At 33.8% G+C, this 20,968-nt stretch overlaps 2 protein-coding genes and 2 long non-coding RNA genes across 7 annotated transcripts; 1 reads left to right on the top strand and 3 right to left on the bottom strand.

Moving 5' to 3' along the window:
• Positions 1–1,849: 1,849 nt before the first annotated feature.
• LOC141393663 (uncharacterized) lies at positions 1,850–4,476 on the bottom strand. The gene has a single exon (XM_073967010.1). It carries the CDS (start codon positions 4,355–4,357, stop codon positions 3,836–3,838), a length of 522 nt encoding a protein of 173 aa, XP_073823111.1. The 5' UTR covers positions 4,358–4,476; the 3' UTR covers positions 1,850–3,835.
• A 1,254-nt stretch (positions 4,477–5,730) lies between these two features.
• Positions 5,731–17,182, bottom strand: LOC141393665 (uncharacterized). Of its 4 annotated transcripts, none has more exons than XR_012410154.1 (4): positions 15,627–17,182; positions 6,687–6,899; positions 6,083–6,268; positions 5,731–6,013 (listed from the first exon to the last, which is right to left on the bottom strand). It is a non-coding gene; the product is annotated as an uncharacterized lncRNA (long non-coding RNA). The 4 variants fall into 4 exon arrangements; XR_012410155.1 differs by having other exon boundaries at positions 6,687–6,868; positions 15,627–17,181; XR_012410156.1 differs by having other exon boundaries at positions 17,037–17,055.
• Positions 11,289–15,235, top strand: IPIP (Inositol phosphatase interacting protein). The gene is made up of 4 exons (XM_073967011.1): positions 11,289–11,762; positions 11,857–12,051; positions 12,111–12,305; positions 14,451–15,235. Exons 1-4 carry the CDS (start codon positions 11,561–11,563, stop codon positions 14,786–14,788), a joined length of 930 nt encoding a protein of 309 aa, XP_073823112.1. The 5' UTR covers positions 11,289–11,560; the 3' UTR covers positions 14,789–15,235.
• A 430-nt stretch (positions 17,183–17,612) lies between the features above and the next one.
• Positions 17,613–17,949, bottom strand: LOC141392476 (uncharacterized). The gene is made up of 3 exons (XR_012409793.1): positions 17,917–17,949; positions 17,701–17,789; positions 17,613–17,640 (listed from the first exon to the last, which is right to left on the bottom strand). It is a non-coding gene; the product is annotated as an uncharacterized lncRNA (long non-coding RNA).
• Between the last annotated feature and the right edge of the window lie 3,019 nt (positions 17,950–20,968).

Here is a 20,968-nt window from a genome sequence, read left to right on the forward strand (position 1 = left end):
TAGTAAAAGTTGTAAAATGCTCCCATATGAATTGTATGGTGTCTAAAGTAAAGGAACGCTTTTCGAGTAAAAAGTGGTAAAACTTGAAGATTCTTGAACGTAAAGGAACAGATCTATGGTATGGAATTGGCAACTTAAATGATGGATGTTTTATAAAACGTGTTAAATGTAAAATGCGTTTAATGTGGGTTTCAAATGTCAATACGTCAAACGAATCCTCATAAAGAGGGTTAGGGCGAAACCTATAGCTCTGCGTGTGCGTTCAAAAATACAAAAACAAAATACATGTATTTCAAATTGAAAACAACAACAAATACATGTATTTTGTTTTTGTATTTTTGAACGCACACGCAGAGCTACAGGTTTCGCCCTTAAATCTGCAAAAAGTTATATGTACTATAAACAGGCTATTACAATTCATATAGCTCGGAAATCAATCAACGTTCGACTTTAATCAACAAATTAACTATTGAAAATGAATTACCTGTGAAAAATTAACAAAGTTGACGATGAGTTGATTTTTTGTAAATAACACGTTCGCAAATATCGTTTCGTTGTGAAGTACAAACTCAGACAAGACCATGTTCACGTCAGACAAACACTACGCACTTTTTCAACAACTCGCTTGATTGACCTCATGATACAATAATAGAGGCACTACACTAAAAACAGCTGATTATTATTCTAGTTGTCAAAATTCATTATTCTGAATAAAATCACATACAAAACGTAAACAAACAATAGTAGTACTTTATCATAAACAAATTTTAAATGTTATGCTTGGTTTACATTTACGAAATCCACTCGATTTCAACTGTCAAATCCATAGGTTAAACGTCAAATGAAATCCAGATGAGATTTCATTAAACTTACCCTTAGATTGATTTTAAGCAACTGATGTATCGTATTCTCATTTCGCAACGATTTGCGTCATGGAACAATAGTAAAGGTGCTACCATGGTACAATAATGTATAATAATTTGTTTGTTCCCGAACTGCAAGAATCTACTAATTTGTCCGATAACATAAAGGGAAAAATGTTATCATAGTAAAAAAATAGGTTCTTGCAGTTTCTGGAACAGATCATATATAATAAATAATAATAATGTAGCTGCCGTCTGTAGAAATGAAATTACGGAATTGAAACCATTCCGATCGGAATCTGTGACATGCCTACAGCTGATTACAATTTTTTTCTTGTTATGGCCTATACTTCTGTCAAAAGCAGGGTTGTTGACATTATGCAATTATAAAGGTGGATGCATCGGTGAATTGTTCCAACAAAAACTGATTTAACACTATAGATCTGTTAATTTACGTACAAGAATCTTCAAGTTTTACCACTTTTTACTCGAAAAACGTTCCTTTCCTTTCAGACACAATATAATTCAAATGGGAGCATTTTACAACTTTTACCGGTTTTACCATTTTCAGAAGTAAAGGAACATACCATATATCTTAAAATTGAAAACATGGGTAGGAAATTTTATTCGCGTGGCTAAATAAAATTGTTGATTTTTTAATAAATAAATATGCAGAAATACTGTTCTAAAAGTACGGGAACCGAAAAATTACAAATATTGTAATATTTCTAACTGAAATGTCGCCGTATCTGCAAATCGGATGCCAGCAATCACGATGTTAGATCAGCCAAATTTTTCAAGTAGAAGATGAGAGAATGGCATTTTTGTTTTCACTGTCTTTAGTTTGTGTACAACTTTTGCTATGTTTGGAACACCTTCTACAGTTTTGTACCACGAAAATTATGTATCTTCTGATCATATTTTGAACAGCTTGGTGATTAAACACTGATTGTTTTGTCCAAGGTAGATTTATAGAAGGTATATCATGGTACAAATACACAGGTAGCCGCATCGGCAATTGTTGGTAACATAAGATGTCAAAATTTGACATCAATTCAATGCAATTGACACATTATGTTACCATCAGCTGGCTTGATAATGCTACCTGTATTATTGTACCATGAGGTATATGCATGAATTACAACAACTAACAAATTTACAAAAACAACATTGTTGGTATTGAAAATTAATTGTCAAAGAAAATATTGAATAATAGGGTCGTTCCAAAAATTTTCTAAGGAAAAACATAAATACATTTTGAAAATCCTCCAAAATAGAACAAATTCGAATGACAATGTAAATATAAAGCATTCAGACCTGTCGTAATTTTTATTACATGTTTAGGAAGAGAAACAGTATTTTACGGTAACAAATTTCCATGTTTCAAATTTCTTGAGTAGACCCTATTACATTTTGAAAATTAAATTTACAAAAAAAGTAAGAATACAGCTGATTGTCACTTCTACCTTCTATAAATATGCCTTGGTTTTGTCTTTTTTTACAAACAGAACGGTATTGTTGTACATAATTCTCATATACACTTTCTACAAAACTACGTATATTACTATGAATATTAACAAAGACAAACCATGTCCAGGGGCTGGATTCTTGTTCTATGAAGAATTGAAATTAAAAATATTTCTCTAACCCATTTTTTGAGTTACCGACTAAAATCGTTAACATTAAAACGCAAAATTATGAATGATAAGTTCAAATATCGGTAGAACTTTACGACTACTTTTTATAGGTTGCTAACTTACCGAAAAGATGAGTTAAAGAATCGCACTGCAGCAGGTTTTGCCAATTGAAATGAAGAAAGTATACTAAAGGGATAATCAAAAGTCATAACAAAGCAGAAAAAAGCAAAACAAATGAAAGGAAAAAAAAAGAAGAATAAAAAAGAAAATTCTTTTAATTTTTTCGTCTGACTTGACTCGCTAAAGACCCATAAACGATTATAAACATGACTCGAAAAAGAATAGAAAAAGAGTCACAAATTAATCAACAAAACACCAATAAATGATTGAAATACGACTCGAAAAAGACTTTATATACCATCAGAAAATGGGAAAAAAGAATCGAAATTAATGCAGGGGAAGACTCATTTGTGATTTGTTTAGAAGAGTCGCCTGAGGTTACGTTTTCCTCCCGACAAAGGAGTCATGTATGATCAGAAAATGAGCTCATATTCCAGATTTTTAATCGTGCGTGCAGACAGATCAAAAAAGACTCGAATTTGATCAAAAATATAAAAAAATGCTGACTGTTGACGATAAGTTTAGTCCCTATTTACATTAGGCAATCTTCCTTGCGGCAATTGTCAGTTTGTCGATGAGAGAGGGTGTTGAGAGGCAAAGGGTTACCATATACCTCACCTTCCTCTCCTTCAAACTGACAATTGCCGCAAGGAAAATTGCCTAATATAAATATGGACTTAGTTTATATCAAATTTTTTTCATATATAACCGGCCTTCGGCCCGGGATTTAAGACATTCTCCTATGGACGAGAACAAAATTTGGCTAACGCGAACAAAACTAAAATTTCCCTTTAAATCGAAATTGTTTTATCATCGATCCGAGTCCAGTCCAAAGAGAAAACTTGATATTTCATTCATTTTTCTCGTTTTTTATAAATCGTAAAATACCAAAACAAACAAAAACAAACACGTTGGATGTGCTAATAAACAAATTTGAATGGAAGCGGGCAGGACATAGCTATAGGGTTGTAATTCCATAGTTTTTTCGCAACTGTTCTACATTCATTCATGAGTTAAATGTTGTCATTCTTGAGTTAAATGTTGTTTAAAACTATAATAAAAAAATAAATTCGTACATATGTATAAATTACATTTAATTGAGCTATATATAATCTAAGTTTTAATATAAATGACATACATACAATATACACATTGTAAAAGTTGTGATATCAAATTTAACTCTATATTATTGGGTAATCTTGCTGCTTGCCATGCCTATGTTCCTTTAAACATTTCCACATATCTTTCAAAACACGTTGGATTAAAGTGCATTAAATTTTGTTCAACATATTTACGAAATTGTTTCAAATTTTGTTGCTCCTTAAGCAATTTCTGATGTTCTAATTCGACTAAATGTGGTATTGCTTGTTGGCTGGATTTTGCTCCTGCTATTTCACTTTGATTTTCACCATGTTGTAATGGTTTATTTCGTATCACTTGTTCCTTGACTTTGTTATATTCTACATCTGTCAGTTTTACAACTAAATCGGGTAATTTAACTTTAATTCCATCATTTGTTGTTGTATTTGCTGAAGGATTGATGTTGTGGGTACGTTTTGAGGTGTTATCCAAACCGAGTACAGTGGATAAATGTGGTTCATTGGAGGTGGAACATTCACTGCTTCGATCTGTTGCTGCCAGATTTTGAAAGTTATTAATGTCTTCTTGCACACCGTATATGTCATAGAACTTATATCCCAACATTTCCAAAGCAATCTCTGTTAGTAAATATGACATTTTGGGCTTAAATTTTAGATTTTTTTAAATAATATTCCACCTGATATTTGTTTACAAGCTTTTTTTCTAATTTGCGAGGCCGCAAAAATTGTTTATCTGCGTCACAAATTGGTGACGGAAAATTTTCGGCAGTGACGGCTTTAATAAAATATATGACACATGGCGATACTTTGAATTTGTAGCATTATTCAACGTTTATAGGAGGTAGAAGTGACAATCAGCTGTATTTTTACATTTTATGTAAATTTGTGGCCTGTTCCCGTACTTTATAAAGTGGTAAAAGTCGTAAAAGTTGTAAAAGTCGTAAACGATTTTCATATAAATTTTGTGTACGGGAACGCAAAATGTGTAAAAGTGGTAAAAATTGTAAAAACCTTTTTGTTCTGGAACAGAGCTTTGGTTTTCAAAATGTAATAGGGTTTACTCATGAAATTTTAAACTTTGAAATTTGCTACCATAAAATACTTCTTTTATAATATAAAAATAATATAAAAATAAATTTTACTAAATTTAATGTAATACAGAGCTAATATATTAACTCCTATAGTCCATATTTACATTAGGCAATTTTCCTTGCGGCAATTGTCAGTTTGAACGAAAGGGAGATGGGGCATATGGTAACCCTTTGCCTCTCAACACCCTCTCTCACCGACAAACTGACCATTAAGGCCTGCGTACATAAGCTGCCTTGCCTGCTTACCTTGCTTACTTCTGATAAAAGAATAAAAAAGAAAAGGGCAACCCAGTTCGAAATTTCCTCGGCCTTCTTTATTCTTTTATTTTTATTATGTCCAAAATGAAGCAGGAAAGCAAGGCAATCAGGCAGAGCAGCTTATGTACGCAGGCCTTTAGTCCATATTTACATCAAGCAATTTTCTTTGCGGCAAGTGTCAAGGCCTACGTACATAATCTGCCTTGCTGGTTGCCTTGCCTGCTTCTGATAAAAGCATAAAAAAGAAAAGGGCAACCCAGTTCGAAATTTGCTCGGCCTCCTTTATTCTTATATTTTTATTATGTCAAAAATGAAGCAGGAAAGCAAGGCAACCAGGCAAAGCAGCTTATGTACCCAGGGGCTCAATTCTTGTTCTATGAAAATTTGAAATGAAAAGTTTTATAATGGAAATAAATGTCAAATGAAAAATTTTATAAGGCAAATATTTTTCATTTCAAATTTTCATAGAACAAGAATCCAGCCCCAGTCCTTCAGTTTGTTGATGAGAGAGGGTGTTGAGAGGCAAAGGGTTACGATATGCCTCACCTCCCTCTCCTTCAAACTGACAATTACCGCAAGGACTATATATGGACTTACCTCTGGCAGTTGTTTTCCTCTTTTTATTAGAAAAGTTTTCCCTTACTTCAAAAAGTATACAATTTATAAGAGAACATTTTACGACTATTACCATTTATTGCGATTTCTACATTTTAAAAAGTAAAGGAACAGACCATATAATATACAGATAGATATCATTAGTCCTAGTCCATAGTACACATAAGCAGTATTTGTAGGTTTATCATGGTTACACAAATGTCCAGAGCATGAATAACATTTTTCAGCGTTATGCTTAGATGCCGAAGCTGGCAGGCCATCACATTTTAAAGTGTTAAGGAATAGCTTGTGCTTCTTATAACATGATCGTGAGAGGATTATTTTGCCATCTAAAATTAACAAAGTTATATACGATTAGATGTATGTATAGTTTTAAATATAATTTAGTCAGGTCATACTTTGAACAAATAACCTTTTTACACATGCATTCATTCCTTCTTCACATTGCTCTATAAGACGTGTTTCATTAGGCTGAATTTCATTGCATCCTATGTCTGTGATATTCAAACACTTATAACACGATATTGTAGAATCTTTCTTGCTACTTTTCATTAACACGTTTGCAACATCGCTGATTGCGAGATCTAAAAAAATAAATTGATTAGTCCCGGTCCACACTAGAGCGATTTCATTGAAAAAAATTTCATGAAATTAAGCGTTCTTAGATCGAGTTTCCAACTAAAGCAATTTCATAAAATTGCTTTGGTGTGGAACTCGATCTAAGAACACTATTTCATTGAAATCACTCTAGTGGGGACCGGGACTTGCAGTGACATTTGGAATATGGGTTATGCTAAGTTTACATTTACGAAATCCACTCGATTTCAACTGTCAATTCCATAGCTCAAACGTCAAATGAAATCCAGATGACCTATGGATTTGACAGTTGAAATCGAGTGGATTTCGTAAATGTAAACCAAGCATTACACATAAAGCAAATAGTTATTGAAAATTTCAATATCAAAACCGGCATTAAGCTATTGTTGTTTTGCTTATATTTACCTGCCCTATTTAACTCCACGCACAAGAGAATTACAAAAATTGGTAACGAATATCTCATTATGTTTGTGTTCTTCGACAAACATCAAACATGTACGGCCCGGAATTCAATACTGACATTAAAAGGCATTTCATTTACAATTCCAGTGATTAATCATTCCATTTTTTTATTAATCATGTCATGTCTATATATAACAACAGAAATTGTTCATGCAGCTAACCGCAAACAATTATTTTCTTTAAATCTGTTTTTATTGTTATATTTTTAATTTTAATCAGTGAAGCCAAGTTTACCATTCATTGTAACGGCGTCACCGAAGAAATTCTTCGGCCTCGTTGTTAGCTAATGACTACTTTACACGACATTTTATTTTACACATGTGTTGTCACTTTGCATATTCCTTTTGTATATAAAAAGTGAAAACCCATATGTAAAGGCCTCGACACATAAGAAGCATGGCATTCTTGCTTAAGTCATATTCGGAAAATGACTAAAGCCCAAGTTCGCCCTAATTCAAATGTGATTCTGAAATCATTTTATTAGGTCGAGCTTGGTCTTTAGTCTTTTATCAGATATGACTTCAGCAAGAATTAGAGTTGTATAGTTCATGAACGAACTAGTTCAATTGAACGATTCATTGAAAAGAGCGTATGAACTAGATCAGTAGATATAGTTCATTATAGTTCAATAGTTCACTGAACTATAATCAGTCGGTGACCGTACAATTCACAATCTAGTTCAACATGTCGTTCACAAATACATAAAGTGACGGCGTCGTCTATGTTAAGGGTGCCTTTGTAATGTGATCAGTTTGTTTATGTTTTGGATCAAGGTAAAAAATAAAAAGAAACACACACAAAGCTTTTTTTGCAATGACAATATCTACACACACAACATACGATTTTTTGCCAGCCACCTAAATGAAGGATGTTTTTTCTAAAATTAATTAATCTTTATTTAAGAATGCAATAATGCAAATGTAATATTTTTGTTATGGAGTATTTAAATTATATTAGTCTTTTGTTTGTATTTGATGTATGTATGCGTTTTCATCAAACGACCGATTAAGAGCCGGTGAACGATTTTGATCCCAATGATTGAACTGGACAGTGAACTATGAACTAGATTACTGACCTAGTTCAGTTTAAAGAGCTGAGCTATTGAACTAGATCTTTCAAATGAACTAGATTGTACAACTCTAGCAAGAATGCCATGCTTCTTATTGCTCTGTTCCAGAACCTGCAAGAAGCTACTATTTTTTACTACGATAACAATTTTTCCTTTATGTTATCGGAAAAAATAGTAAAAATTAGCAGATTCTTGCAGTACTGGAACAGACCATATGTGTCGAGGCCTTAAGTCAGTAGAGTTTTTTTTTGGCAGTTTTTAACAAAATTGTCGGTAGTGAGTTTTAGCTTATAGCTCATTTAGACTAGCCATAAATCCTCGACTGGATTTAATAAATCCAGTACAAATCTCATTGCATTTAGATATACATTTTGGAGGATTTAAATGACAGTCTGCTGATTTTTGTTCATAGCACAATTACCAAGGTAGATGTATCAAAAAACATTTTTTGTAAATTGAATTCGTCTCAAAAAACATACGTAGTGGTGTTCCTCAGGGGTCTGTTCTTGGCCCGCTGTTGTTTGTAATGTATGTCAATGATTTGTTGAGTTGTATTAATAGTAGGAATTGTATGTCGTTTGCTTTTGCTGATGATGTGCAAATTTTGTTTAAAGGAGAATTTGTGTTTTTGGATGTTTTGCAGTCGTCGATTGATTTTACTGTGAATATGCTGGTTACTTGCTTGTCTTGCAATGGACTCTCCATCAATACTCAGAAAACTAAAGTTATGTTTTTCGGAAACATGCAAGAGGATTCAATAAGTGTTTCCATCTATAGTACTCCTATAAATGTTGTAAGCTGTATGAAATGTCTTGGTTTGTTTCTTGATAGTGGTTTGGTGTTTGATGTGCATGTGAATTCTTTGGTGTCCAAGGTGAACTTTATTCTAAGGAAGTTGTACTGTTTGGACTTAGCTCTGCCTAAGAGCATTAGAATTCAGTTGGTCCATGCACTGATTATGCCTCACTTTTTGTATTGTGTTGAGATTTTTGGGGGTAGTCCGGGTTGTGTTTTGCGTAAGTTGAAACTTTTGTTCTATAGTGTTATGCGATATGTGTTCTGTGTTAAACGTCGTGATCATATTTCTCCTTATGTGAAAGAGTTTCTTGGCTGCACGTTTGAAAATTTTTTGAGTTTGCGGTCTATGTTATTCTTCTATAAGGTTTTTAAGTTGAAGACCCCTTTATGTGTGTTGAGTCTGTTCACGTTTTCTCGTTCTGAGAGGAACAAACAGATAATTGTTCCGCAGTTGACTCCTTTTTTGGAAAAATCGTTTTATGTTAGAATTTCGCGTGTTTAAAATGTTACAAGAATAAATTATGTGCTCATTTTAATCGTAATCAAATACAGCGTTCATAAATGTTGTCTTAGTTTGTAATGATATATTGTTGCATAGCTGATTCTATTAATGATTATTTTGTTATATATTTTCATTTCTTAATTTACATGCTTTTGCTTTTATTTATGTTTAATCCTATTCATGATATGCTAAGAAATATTGTTAGATATAAGTATCTGAGAGTAGTTATTGTATAGCTGTTTTTGGAACCGCTCATGGCCCTATGGGCTAGGTTACTGTGTTTGTCAAATAAAAATTAAATTAAATTACAAATTTATTGTTTACTACTGAAAATGTTAGCACATTATGCTACTAATGCTAACTAAAGAGCAAATAAAGAATTATTTTATCGGAGGTTTGCCCGTCTAAAATAAATAAACGAATTATTTTATCTTTTAGACATCGTAAATATTAGTCTTGTAGTGCGGTTACACTACAGTTTTTTGCCGGGTTAACCCACATTATGAGGATTTATTACTTAATCTGGTCAAATCTGACCAGATTTGCCATACAAAAATTAAATCCTCTCACGACTGGGTTTATTTTAAATCCGGCACAAATCCACCAAAAATACAGTGTTGTATTCGGTATTTGTGCAAAAAAATCCAACTCTACTCAAAAAGTACCAAAAGTTGCATCTGTTTTTGCAACAGAGTTTGTCGTGTTTTACACGTTTACGATTGGTCGTATGAGATTTTATGGAGTTAGTAAATCTAAAGTTATTTGGAAATCATAAAATTATTTATTTTTTTTTTCATTAGACACTTTTTTAACAAAAAGTACGCTTGATAACATGATACAAAAATGTATCCCTATGTAAAATATACCAATATGAGCAAAGAGGGGACGATATCTCATACGAGAAATCGTAAAAGTGTAACACACGACTTTATTAGTTATTTTGTATGTATACGTAAACAAACATCAGCTGACAGTTTATATCCTCGAAAAGCTAAGTGTAACCAGCAAAGATTAACCCACTGGATCTATTAAACCCAGTGGGTTAACCTTCAATAGTGTAACCGGGGTATTGGTTGATTAAAATCAACTTTGTACATCAAAACAAAACGTCAAATACATCCTCATGAATTGGGTTAACCCGGCAAAAAACTCTAGTGTAACCGTGCTATTAGCAAATAAAACTAAATCCGGCTAATGAAGTCATATCTAAATGATCTATTAGAATAGTTGGCATCCCTGCATCAAAACACAATAATTTTTCATGGCGAATCCCAGTCTATGAGTGTTTTCAGACGATAGGGTTTGACTGCTCAAAAACGTGGTTTCCGTTTTTACTCTCATTCGTAATTTTCACATCTATGGTCTGTTCCCGTACTTTATAAAGTGGTAAAAGTCGTAAAAGTCGTAAACGATTTTCATATAAATTTTGTGTACGGGAACGCAAAATGTGTAAAAGTGGTAAAAATTGTAAAAACTTTTTAGTTTTGGAACAGAGCTCTAGTGTTCCGTTTTTGAAGTCATTTTATACAAGCGTACTTTTTGAACAAAAAGAAGTACGGTTTTACATAAATGTACCAAAAAGGTTTATGTGTGTATTGTCACTTCTTACAGCATTTAACACAAAAATGATTATTCGTTTACATCTTTATTCTTACACATTTCGCACACACACATTCTTAATTTTATAAAAATATCTGAGGAAACAGTTATTACTTATACCATGATCAGATTTACATTAGGCAATTTTCCTTGACGGTTTTTTTCGCCCCCCATGGTACAATAATACAGGTAGCATTATCAAGCCAGCTGATGGTAACATAATGTGTCAATTGCATTGAATTGATGTCAAATTTTGACATCTTATGTTACCAACAATTGCCGATGCGGCTACCTGTGTATTTGTACCATGTCGCCCCCTTTTATACAAACAATTCTGTTCGAACTTTTTTTATTTCAAAACATTTAAAATAATCTCAATTACGAAAACTATAAAAGAAATTAATTAAAAAATCATAACATGTCCTTGAAGTAATGTTTGTACCTATAATACAAAATAAATAAAAAATATTTCATGAACGAATTTATCAAAAAAGTACTTTATGTACGTTTTCGTTCACTTCCACATTTTGTTTCAACACTGGCACAGTTTGCGAATGAGAACCAAAACGGACAATGCGTTTTTGAGCAGTCAAACCCTATGGTCTGAAAACGCTCTATTTCAAATTCGATCAGCTGGGCCTGATTCATCTACCTTGATTATTGTGCCTTGGTAATTTGTTAAAAATAGAAAACAAATAGAAGTGTTTACCTGAAGAATTTTTGGGGAACTGCTGATTTTTTTACCTAAACGACGGAAAAATATTCAATTTTGTAATGTTATATTTCGCGTAAAGTCTGCGATTTGATGTTCGCTAACGAAAATTGTAATAAAGACAAACCGAGTACATCATGAAAATTAACGAAAAGAATCTGTGTGTTTTTGCAACAACACCACCGTACGACAAGGAAGGCTTTCTATACAAGAGAGGCGAGGTCAATAAAGCATTCCAGAAGAGATATTTTGTTCTTAAGGGGAATCTGCTGTTCTACTTCGAAAAGAAGGGTGATAAGGAACCTTTGGGACTAATAATTGTTGAAGGTTGCACGATAGGTCAGTAGCTAGGCTAGCTAATTGGTGGCAATGAACTTGATTTATTTTTGTGTGCTTACTCATAATTGTGGTGTTTTGTTTTTCTGTCTGGCAGAACTATCCGAAGAAAGTGATCAATATTGGTTTGAAATTGCCTTCAATGGAAATCGTACATATATTTTACAAGCTGAATCTCAGGAAAGTATGGAGTCCTGGATGAAGGCATTAACATGTGCCGGTTATGAATATAAAAAATTGATGGTAGATGAATTACAAAGACAATTGGAAGAAATTGAGGGATCACGGAATAGTAAGTGACTAAATATGTTTGATGTTGAATGAATAAAAATGTTAGTTTCTGTTTTTTAGAAATTACAACTGAAACTGTAACCAATAGCTCGGCATCATTAACACCAAAACCACCACCACGTCGAACAAATCCCTTTAATCGTCCAGCACCTCCTATACCGGGGCACAATGGTGGCACAAACGGTAACAACGATACAAATATGCCATTTATAAATGGTCATTTCGGTTCTTCATCACAACGCAATTCCCAGATGAGTAAGTTTCCAGTCTCAGTGATTTTGCAAAGTAAAAATTTATTGTTTGTTTTTTACAAATGTTTATAACACAAATAGGTATACATATATTTGCGATAACAGGCATTTGATATCTTTGAGGCGATTAGATACATTTGATAGGAAAATTCTTTAAGAACTGAAAGTAGATAACATGTGTAGGAATTTTTAATAAATTAGGATACAGGAAGTAATTTTTTGACTTTTCGTTTTAAGTTGGCGCTGTCTATAGGGAAAACATTTTGGTCAATTGCTTTATTGACTTGCATACTTCTTTCTTCCGTGATTACGATGTAGAATATGTTTCCCACAGACGACATGCTCCTACAAAACTAAAGTTAAGCTAAAAATACTAGACACGTGCATCGGCGTTAGGAAAGTTTACACCGAGGAAATAACCTTAATAAGGGTCTATAGAAGCACCCTTTCTTTGGGAAAGGGTCTATAGAAGCACCCTTTCTTTGGGAAAGGGTCTATAGAAGCACCCTTTCTTTGGGAAGGGTCTATAGAAGCACCTTTTCTTTTGGAAAGGGTCTATAGAACTACCCTTTCTTTTGGAAAGGGTCTATAGAACTACCCTTTCTTTTGGAAAGGGTCTATAGAACCACCCTTTCTTTTGGAAAGGGTCTATAGAAGCACCCTTTCATTCAGAAAGGGTCTATAGAAGCACCCTTCTTTCAGAAAGGGTCTATAGAACCACCCTTTCATTCAGATAGGGTCTATAGAAGCACCCTTCTTTCAGAAAAGGTCTATAGAAGCTCCCCTTCTTTCAGAAAGTGTCTATAGAAGCTCCCCTTCTTTCAGGAAGTGTCTATAGAAGCACCCCTTCTTTCAGAAAGGATCTATAGAAGCACCTTTTCTGTGAGAAAGGTCTATAGAAGCCCCCTTACTGTTAGAAAGGATCCAAAGAATCACACTTTCTGTTAGAAAGGGCCTAAAGGAGCACCATTTATTTTAGAAATAGTCTATAGAACCACCCTTTCTTTCAGAAAGGGTCTATAGAAGCACCCTTCTTTCAGAAAGGGTTTATAGAAGCACCCGTCTTTCAGAAAGGGTCTATAGAAGCACCCCTTATTTCATAAATAGTCTATAGAAGCAGCATTTTCTTTCAGAAAAGGTCTATAGAAGCGCCGTTTTTTTCAGAAAGGGTCTATAGACGCGCCCTTTCTTTTTGAAAGGGTCTATAGACGCGCCCTTTCTTTTTGAAAGGGTCTATAGACGCGCCCTTTCTTTTTGAAAGGGCCAATAGAAGCGCCCTTTCTTTCAGAAAGGGTCAGTAGAAGCAACCTTTTTTTTCAGAAACGTCAATAGAAGAACCCTTTTTTTTCATAAAGGGTATATAGAAGCACCCCCAATTTCAACAATTTTATGTACAAAGTCTCTTCGACAATATTACTCACAATAATACAAGGAACATTTCTGTTAAAAAAATTAACTCTCATGTATGTCGTCAAAGGGATCTTTTCGGTTAAAGTATTTCGGATAAAGTGTATCAATTAACCTCATCCAGAAAATAATTTTAGGTTATATTTTCGAATGAGAACAGTATCTCCCAAATTATCATTATAGGGTGCAAGGTATTAACCAGAAGCTTTGTGGATGTATCGTACAGATATTGACTTATTTTATCCGCTTTAAAATACTTAACGTTTTTCCAAAAATCCAACTGGCACGTTTAATGTAAATTGACACCTCCGTGGATGAATCTCTGTTTATTTACTGATTTCAGTGGTTAAACTTTTTTTATTATTATGCCCTTTATTGAAAGATTGAATTTCATGGTTTGCACTAGAACTCAGTAATGGAAAATGGATTATCAGCTGCTCTAGATGATATGAACAACAAAAACAATTGCATTCATTTATTTCACAAATGTCATCTTAAAGAGTTTCGTTTGTTCTCTGAGAGGATTGTAGGCTAGGTATAACGGTTTAATCATTGTCTTATGTTCTATCACTTTTTAAACAACGCTTGATGTGTTGTGTATTGTTTATTTTGTTATTTTCGCTTTTTTTTTTTTTTGATTTGTAAATCTGAAGTAAAAAAATACAAATGGAAAATTATTTTCATTTGGACTATTTTTGTTGTATCTTTCCACGAAAAGGTTATAAACTGTTTTCCGTTACAGGTCATGAAACTAGTCCTGTTGCACCGCCCAGAGGAATGCCACCCACATCACATTTTACAACGGGTGCCATTAGTACGGCTAGAAGTGAATTTTATGTTCCTACACAGACAATACAACCTCTACGTCAGCAGCAACAACAACCAGCCGCCAATAAACACCTCAATGCCAACCTAGCATCAATTGCAGTATTAAAACCATCCTTAATTGATTTACAGAATCACAATAAAGCAATTAATTTTGAGGATATCCATGAACAATTTCGTCAATTGGTAATGAAGGATGTTCTGGCTTATCAAGCCCAACGAGAGGTTAAAAGAAGGCCATTGATCGAATTGTAATAGAAAAAGCAAACAAATTCGTGAATTTGTTATCCTGGTATACTTCATCAATAATTGATTTAATTTACCCCCAGATTAGATCATGTGCTCATAGAAAATATTGTCACTATTTTATGTGTGCTACATCTTCCGACCTAAAAATGCCGTATTAGGCCTAAATGTTAGGCTAATTTTTTAGCATGGGAGATCCAAAACCATAATTATTAACATATAACATGAGCTTCTATATAATAATTATTTACATACTTATATTTATTTGTCCCTAATTGTCATTAATTAATACATAATTCTAAATCACTGTTAAACAACTGATATCTTTTAATTTCTATTAATAATTTTTTTGTTAAGTATAAATATTAGCATTTATAAGAACAGTGAGAGAAAACGATAACTTAGAAATATAGTAACAGCAGAGTAAATAAAGAGTTCTCAACTGGTTTAAGTAAACATTATACTTGTGTTTGTTACGAGGTCTATTAGAACAGTTTCTGGTGGCTTCTTTAAAGAACTTTTTGAAGATTTTCAAAGGCTACAAAACTTAGTTTCTGTAAAGAACTTTTTGAGGCTTTTCAAAGGCTACAAAACGTAGTTTCTTTAAAGAACTTTTTGAGGCTTCTCAAAGTCTACAAAACTATTTTCTGTAAAGATCTTTTTGAGGCTTTTCAAAGGCTACAAAACGTAGTTTCTTTAAAGAACTTTTTGAGGCTTTTCAAAGGCTACAAAACGTAGTTTCTTTAAAGAACTTTTGAGGCTTTTACACTGGAATTTTTACACAAACATTAGCAGCAAGTCGAGAAGGAGAAAGGTTTAAAAAAACAACAAAAAGGGTTGAACATACCTTTTTCTCCGAGGTTTTTGATTTTGATTGTGGCGGCATTTTAGATTTCTCCAATTTCCAATTGATCAGTACAGACTAACAATAACCAAATTTTCCAATTTCGATCCAATTACAATCTATCAGATCCTTTGGAAATTTTTTCATAGAAATTCTCGACGGCTGCTTTACAAAACTGACAAAACTCCACTTTTTTTTTTTTCCTTATTAACTTAAGAGAATAACTCCTTGGCCCACTCCCTAGCTATGAGGGGGTGTTCACAGCCATCACCAATTGTGCAAACTTAGTTCGCAGTTGTATGTTAGAGTTATGTTGATGATGATGCGATGTGCGATAACAATGTACAGTGGGTTAAAGGTGAACGAGCGTGTGTATTAGTGTTGATTGTGTAATGTAGTTAACTCGGGAAAAATGAAGATAAAAATCAAAATGAGGGAATAAGTAGATGGAACTCATGATCAGGATAATGTAGATAGAATTATAGCGGGTAGCCAATGTGGGGGGTGTTTAAAGTCATCTCCAATTGTGTAGGCGTGTTTTTGGATTAGTATATGAATTAATGGGTCTATCTTGTATTGCCACTAAACTTGAGTTGCGTTGTCAGTTGTCTGCGCGACTGAGACGAAATGTTGTACCATGAATGTCAACTCAACTGGGTGGTCGATAAACATGTTATCGATCAGTGTTTTTTCAAACTTGTGACCTCTATTCGCCAAAAAAAAACATTTTGAAAATAATTGCGCTTTGGATAACTCTTTTGTGTATTCTGGACAATATTTTAATATTTTGGCTGAGTTTTCGAGCAAATTTGGAAAACAACCCAAGATTGGAATATAACCTGCCCATTGAATCTTCGGATCGTCAAGTTTTATTTGCTGTCCCAAAAAATGATAAATTCGGTGGAATTATTTTTTGATGATGAAGAAAATGTACAGGACATTGCATCTATTAGAAGAAATTTGAGGGACAAGTCGAATCCATTGGAATTGCCATCTGCACTGTAAGCTAATGATCATGTGGAAAGATCTGTATTTGTCACCAAATTCATTTGCAAAAGATTTGCTGATGGACCACCACCAGTGTCGTTGAAGTTTATTTTATTTTGAGGCATTTTCTTTTTCAACTTTGCTTTAAAGTGAATCCAGACTCTGTCGCTCTTCAGGTGTTCGTGTTGGAGGTTCATGGCTGTTTAAACTGTCCGAAATGGACCTCCACGCTTCATCCGCTGTGGCTTTGGTTTCACCAAAACTCCCGAACTCCTCGGGCTAAGTTTGGATTTTCACTCAGTTTATCAATTAATATTTCGAACTGCTGCTTTGTCGTTATTTTCACCATATTGATACACAAAATTAATTAATGATGCAAAGAATCAATAATTGTTAACAAAATGTTTATTTTTCCTTCTATTTTACTTCTTGTTTCTTCGAAAATGTTCACTGCAACTGAAAATTGGTGGTTGCTGAAAAACAGCCGCTTCGTCAACTGAGATTCGCAACTTCAGTTGAGAGTTGCCATACGTGAATCAATTTTGACAACTGGCAACGCCACTCAACGATAATTGTTAGTCTGTGTTTAGACACACAAATTTCTCGGGAAATTAAATTGAGTTTTTTTGGCAGAGAGCGGAGAGGAAAGAGCTCCTCAAAACTCTTTCCTACCCCCTATTGCCTAAAAACTGAATTTACTTTCCAGAGAAATTTGTGTGTCTAAACACGGACTTATCGATGATCGACCCCTAAGATGAATGTTGATGCGATGAGTGAGTAGGGTGGCCATTAATAAAGTTGATGAGAGTGATGATTGTGCATTGTAGTGCATTGTAATTGATTTCATTCAGTAGGAAAATTGCGATAGGATGTCTGGTTTTTTTCCAAGAAGAAACCAGATATAAAAATTGCCTTTTGTCCAAGCAGGCCGTTAAAGTGGAGAGTAAAGCAGGTTATAACTCAATAGATGCCTTCTTGCACAAATCTGCCAGCTCATTCAAACCGTCCAAGCCCTTGAAAAGTATAAAATCTTCAAGTGAAGAGTAGTTATATAGGTCCTGGAAACCTCTTCTAGCATTATTATACTTACTGCAGCTGAAAAGTACGTGTGCTGCTGTGTCTTCAACTTCGCATATATCACACAAGTGTGAGGGTGACACGCTCATTCTGGCTAGGGTGCTGTTACAAAAACAGTGCCCACTTAAAATTCTATTAAACATTTTTTGAGTTAATGCATCCAGAGTGGATGATTTGAACCAGGGTGTTCTTGAGGTATTTTGAAAAATTCTAAAATAATGAGAATTACCATGATTTGCAAGTTCCTTATATTCATCGGACCATTCTTCCCATAAAGAACTGGCCATTGCGTTTATAGCATCATTAAGCGTCCAGGGTAGGTCCAAAAGAGTGCCATCCCAATGTGCATTTTTTGCTGCCCGATCTGCAATGTCATTATAAGTAATAAAAGAATGCCCTGGAATATAGTGAAGTTCAAGAGTAAAAGATAAACTAATCACCTTGTTAATGAGCCTGTCTATAATGTAGTTTTTGTGCGTGACATTGACCAAGGTACATTTATAGAAGGTAGAAGTGACAATCAGCTGTATTCTTACTTTTTTTGTAAATTTAGTTTTCAAAATGTAATAGGGTCTACTCATGAAATTTGAAACTTTGAAATACTGTTTTTCTTCCTAAACTTGTAGTAAAAATGACCTACCACAGTTCTGAATGCTTTATATTTACATTGTCATTCAAATTTGTTCTATTTTGGAGGATTTTCAAAATGTATTTATGTTTTTCCTGAGAAAATTTTTGGAACGACCCTATTATTCAATATTTTCTTTGACAATTAATTTTCGATACCAACAATGTTGTTTTTGTAAATTTGTTAGTTGTTGTAATTCATGCACATACCTTCTATAAATTTACCTTGCCATTGACCACTGCCTGAATGCCACTGAGGCTTGTCTGTTAGAACAAAACTCCACTTTCAAAATTTAAAATGAAAACCTCCTTTTATTTGTACGTACATTTTGTGGCAAGATACGATAGGTCTGTCGTTATATGGTCTGTTCCTTTACTTTTAAAAATGGTAACAGTGGCAAAAAATGGTAAAAGTGGTGAACTGGTCTCATATAAATTGTATGCTTTTTAAAGTAAAGGAATACTTTGCAGGTTAAAAATGGTAAGAAATGGTAACCTCAGGCACGTAAAGGAACAGAGCTATAATTAGTCCCGGTCCACACTGAAGGGCCAAATACATTCGGTCCGTTGAGTGTCGTTTTACGCGTCAAACGAAATAACCACATGAAAAATATGTAAGTCGATGGTCAGACTAGCACGATTTCAACATGGCGACGTCAAGTTTATAGGCGAGGGGTATGAAGTAGTGAAACCCATGTACATGGTTTTCTGTGTTTGTTATGTTGCCTCTTCTTGTTTTTCTTTGCAAGATTATTTCTTCCATTTTATTTCATTTTTATTTTCTCAAGCAAACGTTAACAACAAAACAAACATAAAAAGATTTAATAAAAACATTTAATTAATGAAATAGTGAAAATTTAACTATTAATATTAATTTAATTATTAATGTTAATTATTTTATGTTGTTTTTTTGGTTTATTTATGACTTTTTTGCTTTTATTGGTATGAGAAACACAACAAACGCGAATGGTAAAATAAAGAGGACACGCAAAAATCTTAAATTTCACGTTAACGAGTGTGGACACTAACGAAACTTGAAAAGAAACTTTAACGAAATTGGTTTCAAGAAACCTTGCTAGTCTGACCATCGACTAAGTGAACTTTGCTTTTGAACTTTTCATATGGTTGTTGTAACGCGTCACGCATTAAAAGCAAACGGATCGATTGTATTTGGTCCCTTAAGGCCGCGGCACATAATAAAATAAAGGATAATACGCCGACCGCCAAAATAAGTTATTTCGGTTATCTGTCGCGAATTATTTAAAACATAATTGCTTCTGAGTCCGATATAAACAAAATCACTGTCGTATAAAAACGATAGTTCGACAAGCTCTACTAACGATAAGTTGAGGATATTGCCAAGATACTAGGCCTTTGTTCAAAAAAAAAAAAAAAAAAAAAACAGTGTTGTATATCATGAGTACTGTGATTTCGATGTCGAATGTAAACCAAGCATTAGCAAGTAAATCATAATAATGGGGTAAATCCGGCTAATGAAGTCATATCGAAATGGCCTACAAAATAAATTTTTCTTGATGGCCTCGCACATACGAGCTTTGTTCCTTTACTTTTTTAATGGTAAGAGTGGTAAAAGAGAAAAGTGTCAAAATTGTTCAAAATTGCTCTCTCATGAACATTTTTACCAGAAAAGTAAAGGAACGGAAAAATGGTAGATCAGGCAGCAATGTCAGAAAAAAACATAAAAAATCAATTTTCGTCTTTTATTTCACAGTTTTTAATGTAGTGTTGTCAGTGTTCGACTTTTTCTTCGTTTTTTCGTCCATTTTGTGAAATAATCGTCAAACAAAAGTCGAAAAATCAGTTCTGCCATTTTTAGAGATGGACAGTGGGTAAATTCCCAATGGGTAAATACCCGGTAAATTGGGTAAATACCGGGTAAATACCCATTTGTGGGTATTTATTTGGGTATTTACTATATTGAATCGCTAATACAACATCTTAGACCCTATTTCTGGGTTTAGGCTATGAAATCGATTCAAAATGGATAGTTTTACAATACTTTAAACAAGTGGGTAAATACCCGAGTATTTACCCAAGTGTTGGGTAAAAATTCATTAACTGCCGAACCACTTGACGTAGGCTGACAAGAGAATATCTAGCATTGAAAATGGGGTCTCTGGGTCCATGTTTTGATATAGCCCCCATATAACCGTACCTCCCGATTTAAGGTATTTTTTGTCTATTTGCCTCATTGTACAATCATAGTGGCTGAAATTTGGCACAATGAGTTCTCAATATTTAGAAAATATCCTTGCAAAAATTTGTCAACATAGGTCCACGTTTTCTAATAGCCCCCATATAAGGGTACCCCGATTTCGAGTATTTACCCAAATTTTGGGTAAAAACTCTTTAACTGCCGAACCACTTGACGTAGGCTGACAAAACTTCGCATAAATCTTACTTATGTCAAAAGAACTTTTGGTACTGAACATGGGGTCTCTAGGTCCACGCTCTCTTGCAGCCGCCATATAAGGGTATTGAAAATGGAGTCCCTGGGTCCACTTTTTGATATAGCCTCCCGATTTCAGAAACCCATATTGGGGCTACAAGAAAACGTGGACCTAGGTCGACAATTTTTTGCAAGGATATTTTATACATATTGGAAACTCACTGTACCAAATTACAGTCAGTAT

The sequence above is a fragment of the Musca autumnalis genome, unplaced genomic scaffold (assembly GCF_047663935.1).
Source record: "Musca autumnalis isolate F117 unplaced genomic scaffold, ASM4766393v1 scaffold_2, whole genome shotgun sequence".
Lineage (NCBI taxonomy): Eukaryota > Metazoa > Arthropoda > Insecta > Diptera > Muscidae > Musca > Musca autumnalis.

What these genes read in the sequence shown, in the direction of transcription:
- LOC141393663 (XM_073967010.1), bottom strand. Translation starts at nt 4,357, where the DNA reads ATGTCATATTTACTAACAGAGATTGCTTTGGAAATGTTGGGATATAAG.
- IPIP (XM_073967011.1), top strand. Translation starts at nt 11,561, where the DNA reads ATGAAAATTAACGAAAAGAATCTGTGTGTTTTTGCAACAACACCACCG. An exon ending in TGTTGAAGGTTGCACGATAG is followed by an intron (nt 11,763 to 11,856) that starts GTCAGTAGCTAG and finishes TCTGTCTGGCAG; the next exon opens with AACTATCCGAAGAAAGTGAT. An exon ending in AATTGAGGGATCACGGAATA is followed by an intron (nt 12,052 to 12,110) that starts GTAAGTGACTAA and finishes TCTGTTTTTTAG; the next exon opens with AAATTACAACTGAAACTGTA.